The 12254-nt window shown below is 43.4% G+C and overlaps 4 protein-coding genes across 4 annotated transcripts; 2 read left to right on the forward strand and 2 right to left on the reverse strand.

The window, feature by feature from the left end:
- The first annotated feature begins 396 nt into the window (after window positions 1-396).
- BYT42DRAFT_568478 (uncharacterized protein) lies at window positions 397-4100 on the forward strand. Its single transcript, XM_051568180.1, has 11 exons — window positions 397-752; window positions 915-1169; window positions 1285-1394; window positions 1470-1657; window positions 1726-1797; window positions 1928-2076; window positions 2176-2456; window positions 2543-2684; window positions 2829-3022; window positions 3124-3445; window positions 3529-4100. Exons 1-11 carry the CDS (start codon window positions 611-613, stop codon window positions 3828-3830), a joined length of 2157 nt encoding a protein of 718 aa, XP_051423691.1. The 5' UTR covers window positions 397-610; the 3' UTR covers window positions 3831-4100.
- On the reverse strand, window positions 4101-5332 carry BYT42DRAFT_568482 (GCN5-like protein 1-domain-containing protein). The gene is made up of 5 exons (XM_051568181.1): window positions 5109-5332; window positions 4967-5039; window positions 4764-4896; window positions 4595-4679; window positions 4101-4531 (listed from the first exon to the last, which is right to left on the reverse strand). Exons 1-5 carry the CDS (start codon window positions 5227-5229, stop codon window positions 4461-4463), a joined length of 483 nt encoding a protein of 160 aa, XP_051423692.1. The 5' UTR covers window positions 5230-5332; the 3' UTR covers window positions 4101-4460.
- Window positions 5333-6828: 1496 nt separating this feature from the next.
- BYT42DRAFT_568486 (uncharacterized protein) lies at window positions 6829-8255 on the forward strand. Its single transcript, XM_051568182.1, has 2 exons — window positions 6829-7365; window positions 7440-8255. The coding sequence occupies exons 1-2, from the start codon at window positions 6904-6906 to the stop codon at window positions 8232-8234; spliced, it is 1257 nt and encodes a 418-aa protein (XP_051423693.1). The 5' UTR covers window positions 6829-6903; the 3' UTR covers window positions 8235-8255.
- A 750-nt stretch (window positions 8256-9005) lies between these two features.
- On the reverse strand, window positions 9006-11241 carry BYT42DRAFT_613664 (hsp7-like protein; the record flags this gene model as incomplete). The annotated part of the gene is made up of 3 exons (XM_051571769.1): window positions 9006-10712; window positions 10866-11081; window positions 11185-11241. The coding sequence occupies 3 exons, from the start codon at window positions 11239-11241 to the stop codon at window positions 9006-9008; spliced, it is 1980 nt and encodes a 659-aa protein (XP_051423694.1).
- Between the last annotated feature and the right edge of the window lie 1013 nt (window positions 11242-12254).

Here is a 12254-nt window from a genome sequence, read left to right on the forward strand (position 1 = left end):
TTGACGGAGCGATTCAACTTTTCCCCATTGTCCTTCCATCCACGTGCTGGACCTGATCTTGGCAAGGGACCCGGGTGCCATCTCGGGTTCGGCTTCCCTACCAAGCGGTAACAAAAAGGCTCCTAAGGGCCTCCGGCAAGTACTCCCTGCCTACCTGAAAGAAGAAGAAAAAAAAAGGAATACAAAGAGGTATAGAAATGTCAATCAGCTGAGAAAAAGACGATGTGAGGGTTTTTACAGGCCATTGGTTGGGAGGAATGTCAATAAGTAGTTGGGAAATGATTTTTGTATTGTGAATCTTTTTTGGTGGCACCATGAAATGCTAAACTGACGCTTCTAAACAGAGTCGAAAAATAGCAAAGGCGGCTTTTTCTCTTCCTTTTGAGTTTTACTGTTTTTGCTTTTTGGCTCTTTTTCTCTTTTTCTTTTCCTTTGGTACCTCTTCTTTCTCTTTTTTTCTTTTTTTTTTTAATCCTTTGGTTCATCATCTCGGTTTTCCCAATCTCGTCGATTTGCAAACGGAATCCCACCTTGGACCTTGTCAGTTCAGCGTTGTCTCAATTCCTTTTTTCTTCATCGTCAATTCTTACTTTCGTGTGTGTGTGTGTCCATGATGGATCCCTTACGCTGTTCCATAATCGTGTTATATCAACCTAAACCACGACCTTTTCTCGTCGAAGGCTACACAGACGATACTTTAGAGGATGATTCTCCTTCTTACCTTGGTCAACTCCGTCAAGTCTTTGGTCAAGGTAAAAACCAATAAAAAAAAATGCAAGAAACCCAAGATCATCATACTCACAAACTTCTTTTTTTTTTTTCTTGCAAATTAAAAACCTTTTCTTTCTCTTCTTCACTTTTTCAACCTTTTTTTTTTTTTTTTTTTCGTTTGTGGTGATCCTTCGCCCCTGCAGTGATTATACAACACAGTATTGCAGATATCCCACAATACATCCATGCCTGTTCTCCTAGTATATTACTCATTGATCTCGATACCATTGATCCTCGAGCAATCCCTCCTCACCATCAATATCACAACCATCACAACGAACATTCCTCTCTATATAATGCTTGTTCCCTCGATTGCACCTTGGACACTACCGACCCTCGTATCGCATGGATCAAATATCTCTCCACCAAATTCATTACCTCTAATGCAACTATAGTTGGTAAGTCGATCCCTCTTTTTTTTTGTTACCTCCTTTTACTATAAAGAAAAAAGAGGCGCTCTTTTTTTGGCTTTATGATCTGTTCCAAGGACTCGGACTGAAAATTTTCTGTTAGTCTGTTCTTCCAATCAGGATCCCAATTTTATGCTTCATTGCATCCACGCCGGTGCTGCCGATTATTTACTCCAACCACTCAGAATAGACGTAATTAAGACCCTCTTTCTGGTAAGCTCCGCTTGTCATCCACTTTGAAACAATGTATCCTGTTCTCATCATCATTACCAACCATCATTCAAAAAGAAACTCCATCGCATCGCCCACGATATCAATCCACCTTCCTCTCTCTCCTCCTCATCCTCGCCCACCGTCGCTTCGCCAACCCAACCCTTTGCCGTCCATACCGTACCATCCACCGTCAATTTATCCACCTTGTGGGATGGATTACATCACCGCGTTCAAGAAATATTCATCAAGGATAACCATCAACAGTATGTCTACTGAACCTTGAAAACTCCTCTTCCTAGAACCTGAACGCCAACATCTCATCTCTGAATAGATTGTCCAAATCGCCTTGTTTGAACACTTACAACACCCATGCGCGATCCAGTAAATATCATACGTTGACAGTGTAAGTAGAATGGCCGTCTCGGTTTTTTTTTTTTTTTTTAATTTCTTTGTCTTTCTTTTTCTTTTCTTTTTTTGATTCGTTTGTGCCACATCCAATGGAATCCGACTGACTTGATCTATTCTCCATTCAGAGACCAGACAAACTACTTGAAAACGCGGATATCCAGCTGGGATTTCTCGCCTTTTGATTTAGATCACGCCGATCTCATTCACTGCGTTTGTCTAATTTTCGATCAAGTACTACGCTTCCCCGAATTATCCCATCTCAAAATGTCTCAAGGTATAACTCGCGTCCTTTTTTTATTTTCATTATTTTTCGGCTCTGCGTAACCTTTATTTCTGTTTTTTTTCTTCTACATATATTTCTTTTTTAATTTAGCCCAGCTGTACGACTTTATTGATGAGCTTTCCAGCGTGTATCATGATGCAAATCCCTATCATAACTTTGCTCATGCCGTCGACGTTTTACAGTGTTCCTACTTTTTCCTTTGCAAACTGGGACTGGTCTCGTTTGCCGATCGCCACGTTGAATTAGCCTCCGTCACGGGACATAACATGACGCGACCACAAGACCTGTTACGACCCAAAGACATTTTCGCGCTTTTAATTGCCGCCATAGGTCATGATGCTGCCCATCCAGGCGTCAATAATATGTTTTTGGTAAGCTTGGCCCTTTTTTTTTCTTTTTTTCGACAGATTAGTGTGATCTACCCACTCACCTATCACCGATTCAATGACAAATCAAGATTAATTCGGCAACCCCGCTCGCCCTGTTGTACAATGACCGGTCGGTCCTTGAAAGTTTTCATTCCATGACCTTGTTCCAGATCATTAAAAAACACGGCCTTGATCAGTATGCTGGAGGCACGGGCGCAGCCGATTATCAAGGTAATCATCCTTAAAAAAGAGAGCTGTTTTACGGTCATCCGTGGGGTTGGCTTTTTTTTTTTTTGGTAGTTCGCTTTAAACCAAAAAGAATGAAGTCAATCATGAAAAAAAAAAAAAAAAAAAACTTATGGTTTACCATTTTAGAATTTCGTAAAACGGTCGTGACAACGATTTTGGCAACAGACATGTCATTGCACAATGAATATGTCACCAAAATTAAAGATCAAGCCGTTCGACTGAAAAATTGCGATTTCCATTCTCTGGAGGAACCGGCCAAAATGGAAGAACGCCTACTGATCTGCAGCGCCATTATTAAATGCGCTGATATCAGTAACGTGGTATGTAACTCTTTCTTTTTTGGGGGGCGAAGGGGGCGTTCTGGCTTTTTTTTTTTTCATTGTCATTGGTCCCATGGAAATTCATCTATTTTTTTTTTTAGACACGACCGTTTACGCGTGCTGCTAAATGGGCGGAATTACTATGTGAAGAGTTCGCTTGTCAAGGCGATCTTGAACGCGAACTGGGTTTGCCCGTGTTACCGACCAATGACCGGAACAAGGTCGTTCTGGAAGATTCTCAGATCGGCTTTATTCGCTTTGTTGCCGTCAACCTCTTTGAAAGTGTGCGCGAAGTGATGACCGATATGAATTTCGCTCTCGAGTACATGCAAAGTAACCTAAAACGATGGGAAAACCGTAAAAATGCCACTCATGATTCCGGCGTATCCACCTTGGGCGATATCGAATCTTCTACCAGTCGCAGTAAGTTGGAGAACAAAATCAACCCCAAAGCAATCGAGACATGCGCTAAGTTTCTTCTTTTTTTTTATCATTGATTTCTTCAGCGGACGACAAACGGACCAGTACGAGCAGTCAAAGCGTAGATTATCATTCTCACGCCGGCGTTGATAATCTACAACTACGATTATCCGTGGATACCACTCGCAGTGAGAGTGTATTCAATCAACAATTCCCAAGCATGCCTGCTGTGGCCATGACCAACTATGGTGGTCATTCGCTGCGGCCACACCAATCCTCTTCTTCCACGCCTTACTTGATTCATGACACTTCGTCAACGCCACCGCCACCTCAATGGACAACGCATGATGGGGCAGGTCCTGTATATTGTCAGTGCACAATTCAATGATCCTTTTTCCTTGTCCTATACCCTGTGCACCTCCTTCTGTAATCATGATTTTCCTTCTTCTCCGTTTGTGCTCTTACTTGTTTCTTGCATTCTTTCTACCCTTTCTTCATCCTTGTTCGTTTGCAGTCACCGATATATTTTCCGAGGTAGCTCCTTCTTCCACCTTTTTCTTTTCCTTTTTTTTTCTGTAAGATTTATTATGGTTATGAAACTTGTATAGACCTTGAATAGATTGTATTTTTCAGACAGTTATTATATTTATCAACGATAGAACCTTTTTTTTTTTCTCTTTTTCGTGGCCTTAAGCAGTTGATGATACATTAATCCATTGTTACTCCATCCAATGCCTAGTAAATCGCATATTCTATCACAGAAAAATCCGGGTGATTTTCCAGGATAAACTCTATCTCGTCAACTTATACAAATCGATCCGCCAATGGTATATAGCCTGATTGCACGTGAAGGGACTGTACCAACATTGTCTGCTTTTCGCTGGATGGGTCGCCTCAGCAGAGACACCGGCTAAGAATAACAAGCTGCAACGCGTATTTTTTGTGGAAAGATAAGGTTTATGATTTTACTGAAAGGCATATTTACAGATGGGGCGGCGGGGGATATAGATAGAATAGGTTACGCGTTTTCAGCCGTGTCGTTCGTATGATGATCATTCCCTCGTTCGACGGGTTTTCCATCAATGGTGCCTATGTTTTATTATATTATTTAGTATCATTATTACAATTGTGAAAAAACAATGCTTAACCAACCTTGATGAACAAACTCCAAAGTCGTCATGATAGCTCGCATATCGTTTTCCATGATCTGCGCCCAATTCCGAACATCGCCTATTTCCTATAAGAGGAACGTCAGTAACGCCGTTCTACTTGCATAAGCTCCATTCCAGTTTCATTAGAAACATGTAGACATGAACATTACTTTAAGGGCGCTGTTAAAGTTGTCCACGAGTGAAAGCCACTGATTCGTTTGTTTGGTATACTTGGCTGTTTGATTGGCGAGCTTTCTTGACTCTTGCTCCAACTCTTTCTGACGTAAAAAGATATCCGAGATGCTGTCAACCGATATAAAATCAGTTCATATTGCATGTTAATTCCGTGCCGCAATTTCGAGTTAGTTTTTACCCTTCATTGACATGCAGTGATACAGCATCGGTCAGTTCGTGAACGGCATGTGCTGCGTCTTTCTTCAGTTGGTCTGTACGACGACGACAAATTGATCAGCAAGATGAAAAAGGAACGGGTAACAACGTATATTCTACGTTACCATTGTGTCGCTTTTTGTCTGCTTGGTGCTGGTTGTGAGTCTTTAACAGTTGAGCCAGCGATGGTTGTGACATGGTTGCGATAGTGAATGAGAAGTATTCAGGTCTTGATTTCCGTCGCATCCTGTGCTGGCTTTGAAAAACAATCAGACGCTCGCTGTATTTTCTATGACGACGACCTCGACTCGAAACGCAGCAACGCTATTTTTGGTTTCATGCATTTGCAGGCGCGAATAAAAAAAACAAGCACGGATTAGCTCATCCATCTTCTTATAAAGGCTGTTTTTCTCTTTTTTTTCATAAATAAACAAAAGCGTGGCTCTATTGGTAAATAAACAAATGCACAGAACGTTGGTTTATCGGCTGCAGGAACGAAGCATGGTTTTTTTTTTTTTATATTGACAAATCCTTATCCATCTTTTCCAGCGTCAGACTTCTCCTTATATCATATAATTTTGTGTTTGATTCAAGCGATAAGCAGATGGGAAGTGCATCGTTTCATTCATTCTTACATCCTATACTTATCCCTACATTCACTTTATTTCTTATTTTTGTTTCAAATGAACAAGAAAGTCCCTTCGATCCAAGATGTTTGCTACAAAACGTGGCAAAAAGGAATCTGAAAATTTCCAATAGTACAAAAGCACGCTGGGTAGCTAGAATAATTCTACTCGTGTCTTGAAGATAGGTTTATCCGTTCTAGGTTGCATGGTGGATCTTCGGCGCATGGGAATCCATGGGAGGTCAGGAAAAAAAAACCGTCCCAGGGAAGATGCGAGCACCGTTTAAGGGAGAGTGTTATCCGAGATGCAACGATGCAATTGAATGTCATCATCGATTTCCTCGCGCATTTGAACCCGACGAAATAAGACGTTTTTACTTCTTTTTTTCCACGGAAAACCATGCCTCTTTAGTCATCGTGATCCGATACCGCTTTTTAGGGCTTTTCCATGCCCAATCATTGGAAGAAGAGAAAATTCAAATTCGTAAATCTGGGTTACTCCAATCAAACCACGGTCGTATCTCAAGGAGGAGAGGGGTTTTATTTTGCGTGCCTTGATGCTTCTGGATTAGGAAAAGCAGGATGTAATTGCAAACTTTAACGTGCATGAATGGCTCCTCGGAAACAAACAAAAAGAGAGAAAAAAAATCCCATCTAGGAGGAGTCATTGATAATATCGGTAGAAAAAAAATAAGAGAAAGACATCATGCACTGTATAGTTTAAGCGAAAAAAAAAGAAAAAAAAAATGAAGCATCTGAGAATCCTGAAAAGGTCAAACTACGAATCATGACGCTCCTACTTTTTCTTGTTTTTCTTCTTCATCCAGATTTCTCCTATGTTCATGAATTTGTTATTGTGTGAAACGCTTTGCTTATTACATGAAAAAAGATTGGCATTTTTATTTGCCCTTCTCCTTACAAGATGTGGCAACCGATCAAGAAAAAAAAAACAGGTCGTAGCATTGTCTTTTTTTGGTCAATCTTTTTGGCTCGATGTAGACGATGGCATTAGATACATTAGAGGTACAGCCCATATCTGGAATGAACAGACATTGCTAATCGCACGAAGCGAAGAACCTAAAATCATGCCCGCTCCTGTCTTCTCTGGTCTTTTTTTTTCCCTTCAAAAAAGCCCCCCCTGAAAAGAGCCGACCCCCCTCCCGACCAAAGTGCTCGTGCTGAAAAACGGGTTGCCCATCTTTTACCATATAAATGGTTGGCTTGTCTTGCATCTCTTTTTCAAAGTTTTTGATCTTTTTCTTTCCTTGTTCTATTGGATTCCATTAAAAACAATCATGACAACATCTGAAACACCTCAGCAAGATACCACTCCTGCCATTGCCGTTCCCGCTAAACTGGAAGATACTGTGTCTGCATCAACACCAGCCATTGATTCTACGGTTCAAGACACTGATAAATCGGCGACGGCTCCTCAGAAGGATGCACCCACCAATGATGCTACCGCCGATGCCAACCCTGTTTCCACCGCAGGTTTACCCACCGATGATGAACATCAAGAAACCGAGAATCAAAACGATACAGCGACGGCGGCAGCTGACACGGCTAAACCTGCTTCTCCCAAGAAGCGAATCTTCAACCCCTTTGTGAAACCCGCGAAAAAGGAAGTCGCACCCACTAACAATGAAGAACAAGAGCCAGCTTCTTCTTCCCCTTCCTCACCCGTCGAATCCACCACAACAAAGACAGCCGACAAGAGAAAATCAAAAGGCTTTGGTAGCTTATTCAACCGAGTCAAGGTAAGACAAGGCTCACCCAACAAACTATTGACGTTGGATTGAAAAATAAACCCAGTTTCTGAACATCATTACAGGGCAGCAGCACCAAGACTGAAGAACCAGTGGCTGCTCCTGTGAGTGAAGCACCCGCTGAACCTGTGGAATTACCCAAAATCGAGCATTTATCGCCCATTGAAACGTCAGCTGTTGTTCAAGGGGCCGAGAATGAAGGTACCGCTGCCACGGAAACGGCCGGTTCCGAAGATAAGCAGGCCAACACCGACCCTGCTACCGTGGCGGCAACAGAAGCCGTCGCCGCACACACCACTGCTCATGACGAGACCGTAGCAACAAACACCGAAACACCTGTAGAAGCCAACCAAGCCTCTTCACAAGAAGAAGCGTCCTCACCAGCCTCGGATCAACCGGCCGCCAAGCGTGCTTCGCTCATCAGCAAGTTCTTTGGTGGTGGTAACAAGAAGAAGGAGCCCGTGGAAAAACCCACCGAACCCAAAGAAGAACCTCAGCCGGAGGAATCACCCAACGAAACTCCAGTTCCCGAACAAGAAGGTACATATTCCATCTATTTTACAGAGTCTTTTATGCAAAACAAAAAGTGCTGCTGCCATTGGAGGCAGACGTACACATACTTTCTTTTGCGTTTCATGATAATTGTCCCTCTTATTTCTCCCTCTTCCTCCCCCCACAAAAAAAAGGGTCCCTTTTTGGATCGGAGGCAGAAGAGAACAGTCCCCCCTCCCCTTTATTCGAAACACACACGCACACAAAGAAAAAGAGAGAGAAAGCATGAGATTCAGGAGGGAAAACCCCGAAAAAGAAAGGAGTGTTCTTTTTTACTGATGCTTCTTTTTTATCATGGTTATTCTTAGAAACAGCTACCAAAGAAGTGGCTACGACGGTGACGGATGAGAAGAAACCTGCACGTCCATCTTCACCTTTGGGACGACTGACGGAATTGTTCACCAAGAGCAAGAAAAAACCGACTCCCACTACCAATACCGTGGTATCGGCCGATTCTCCCACACAGGAAGAGAACGTCACCGCGGCACATCCTGAACCATCACCGCAAGAGACAACCGCTGAAGAGGCACCTTCGCCTTTGTCGACCTCCACCGAACAACAACAACAACAACAATCCACAGCACCGACTCCCACTCCAGCTGCCATTGTCGCATAAAAACTGGGAAATAGATGTAACCAATCCTTGATCCAGAAAATAGTATTGCTAATCTTCTTATTACTTGTCTGTACGCGCTTCGTGTAGACATTTTTCTCTCCTCTCTTCTTTGATCCCATTACTTTTTACTTTGTCCCTTTTTGCTAGTTTGCGATTTTTGCATATACTTATGATAATTATAAAAAAAACCATCGTTTCCCCCACAAATCATTGTGCCTCAATGATATTCGCTTAAGAAAGGTGCGGCGGCACCAGTCGAAGAACAATGGACTTGATCGGGCAATCTCTCTCATTTCTCTATGAGCACAATGAATCCCTCTCTGCAACAAACAATGCCTAAGACCTTCTTTTGATATAAAAAAAAACCAGATGTACATGTATTTTGGAAAATAGTAAAATCGTCTATTTAATGAAATCTACAATTCGTCCATCACAGACGATGACGAAGCTACTTTTTTGAGTTTTACTGTTGGTTGTTAGTGTTCGAGTCAGGGTTGCCACCTTCGGATTGTTGAGCACGGTTCTTGTAGACCATTTCAAAGAGTTTCAAGCTGCTCTGTTGAAGATCGTCAATCTTGCTCTTCAATTCTTCAGGGTTGATGGAAGCATCACCGGATTGAGCCTTCATGGCTTCACCACGGAGAGCAGTGATCTTTTCCTTGAGCTTTTCAGCTTCAGCCTTGTCCAACTGTTCCTTGAAATCTTCCATAGCCTTCTCGGTTTCGCTCATAACAGAGTCGGCGCGGTTGGCCATTTCAATAGTATCACGACGAGCACGATCGGCTTCCGCGTTGGCTTCAGCTTGCTGAATCATGTTCTCGATTTCATCGTTGCTCAAACCGGAAGAGGCAGCAATGGTCATGGATTGATCACGGTTGGTGGCCTTGTCCTTGGCACTGACATTGACGATACCATCAGCATCAATATCGAATTCAACCTGAATCTGAGGAACACCCTTGGGAGCAGGAGGAATACCCGTCAAGTTGAAATCGCCCAACAGCTTGTTATCACGGCACAATTCACGTTCACCCTGGAACACACGCACTTGGACCTGAGTCTGACCGTCGGCAGCAGTTGAGAACACTTGAGCCTTCTTGGTGGGAATGGTGGTGTTACGGTTGATCAAACGAGTGAACACGCCACCGAGGGTTTCAATACCGAGAGACAAAGGAGTGACATCGAGCAACAAGATGTCAGTGACGGAACCGGCCAACACACCACCCTGGATGGCAGCACCCATGGCCACAGCTTCGTCGGGGTTGACCGATTTGCTGGGTTCCTTGCCAAACACATTCTTCACAGTCTCAATGACCTTGGGCATACGGGACATACCACCGACAAGAATCACATCACCAACGTCCTTGTTGGAGATACCGGCATCCTTCATGGCCTTTTCGCAAGGAGGAACGGTGCGTTGAACGAGGTCGCCAACAATTGTTTCAAACTTGGCACGTGTAAGCTTGCTATTGATATGCTTGGGACCCGAAGCGTCGGCAGTGATGTAGGGCAAGTTGATATCTGTCTGGACGGTGGAAGACAATTCGATCTTGGCTTTTTCACAGGCTTCACGGATACGCTGAATGGCCATGCGGTCGGTGGACAAGTCCAAACCGGATTCCTTCTTGAAGTCTTCAATCACGTAACGGACCAAATGGGAATCGAAATCTTCACCACCGAGGGCGGTATCACCGTTGGTGGACTTGACTTCAAACACACCGTTTTGGATTTCGAGCACAGAGATATCAAAGGTACCACCACCCAAATCGTAAACAGCGATGGTCTTGTCACCGGACTTGTCGAGACCGTAAGCGAGAGCAGCCGCGGTAGGTTCGTTGATGACACGCAACACTTCGAGACCGGCAATCTTACCAGCGTCCTTGGTAGCTTGACGCTGAGCATCGTTGAAGTAAGCGGGAACCGTAATGACGGCTTGCTTGACCTTCTTACCCAGGAAACCCTCGGCGGTTTCCTTCATCTTACCCAAGACAAAAGCACCGATCTGCGAAGGCGAATACTTCTTTCCCTGAGCTTCCACCCAAGCATCACCGTTGCTGTGAGGGACAATCTTGTACGACACGGCCTTCAAATCCGCCTGAACCGCCGAATCCTTGAACTGACGACCAATCAGACGCTTGGTAGCGTAAATGGTATTTTGAGAGTTGACTACAGCCTATTTCATGCAACATTAATTTCATGCCTTTTGGTTATGAGAAAGAGACTTGGACCCCCCTCCCAAGTGAAGGGTGGCACAGCAGGGTTGAAACACCCAACCCCCGCCCGGGCCACACTTCATCACTTATGGATCGTTGTCTTGACAATTTACCTGACGCTTCGCAGCTTGACCGACGAGCAATTCACCGTCTTTACCGAAAGCCACAACGGAGGGAGTGGTACGAGCACCTTCAGCGTTTTCAATCACTCGAGGATTCTTGCCTTCCATGACGGAAACACAAGAGTTGGTAGTACCCAAGTCAATACCAATGACAGGACCATTGACACCGGCACTGTAAGAACGAGCCATAGTTGCCATGGCGCCATGCTAAAGAAAAGAAAGAACACACAAGGTTAACGATCGGGCACAACAAGGACAGGGACCTATTCGACATGGTGTCGGAAGAAACAGTGTAGTGCAAGGTACTTACGTTACGGGTAATGGCGGGGAAGAGGCGAGAGCGAGTCACCTTGGCCAAGTTGTACATGTTTCTTTTGAAGAAAAAAAAAGGAGAGAAAAGGTGTAAAAAGCGGAATGCAGAACAACGAGCTGACCAGCACGTTAAAAGACTGAGAGCGGAGAGAAACAAAAAGAAAGCCGAAGAAACGAGATTTCAGGCCCAGGCTAAAGTCTCAACCAACAATGAAAAAGAACAAAATTTTTTTTCGAATCACTAACATTGACGTATATACGTTTTTCCGAAGAAGTTATCCACTCGTACTTTTTCTTTTTTTTTGTCCATCTTGCAATTACTTGGTAACAACTTTTTGAGATTCATCAATGTACACTGTAATTACTTAACTCGTCAGTATTTATTCTCGGTCTTCAATTGCAATGGAGCGCTATTCAAGGCAACAGAGCAAAGGCATGAAAAAAAAAAAAAGACTGCGTGGTGGAAGGGTCCACAAATGCAAACTCCGCTCTCAAACCAAAAAGCTTTGGCTCCGTAGTGATCCAATCATGTCACGATACAATCGTACAATCGTACGCTACTATTCATTCTAAGCTCAAACTTGTTACAAGTGCAAAAGGTACATTACTAGCTTGTCCAAATTGAGAGCAGGATCAAGGATAGAAATCGGCCTCTCACAACAACGGTATCCTGTCATTTCACCGTGGGAAACTGATCACCAAGTTGACAAAAATGGAAATGGCCCAATTCATCCTATTCAATAAACTCTTGATTACCCCGTGAAAAAGGGTTCGTAAACCATTCTGAACGATAATACCTAAAATGTTGATTATATCACGGCCTTGCTGCTTTGGGAAAATACAATCTCTCCAAAATAAAAAAGTTTTTAGGCACGGTAAATTCCAATGTCAGCTTCATGCAAGGCTTGTATCACCAGGAAAAAAAACGATACTGTAAATACAGGAACCATATCCTTTATCCAGGAAAACGATCTCCCATTATTTACTAGCTTTCAAGTCCATATACACAAAACAAGTACATTTCCTATCATTTCCACCCTTGTTGTTGACTGAAAGTATGAATAACAG

This window comes from Radiomyces spectabilis (genome assembly GCF_025331425.1).
Source record: "Radiomyces spectabilis strain NRRL 2753 chromosome Unknown BYT42scaffold_6, whole genome shotgun sequence".
Lineage (NCBI taxonomy): Eukaryota > Fungi > Mucoromycota > Mucoromycetes > Mucorales > Radiomycetaceae > Radiomyces > Radiomyces spectabilis.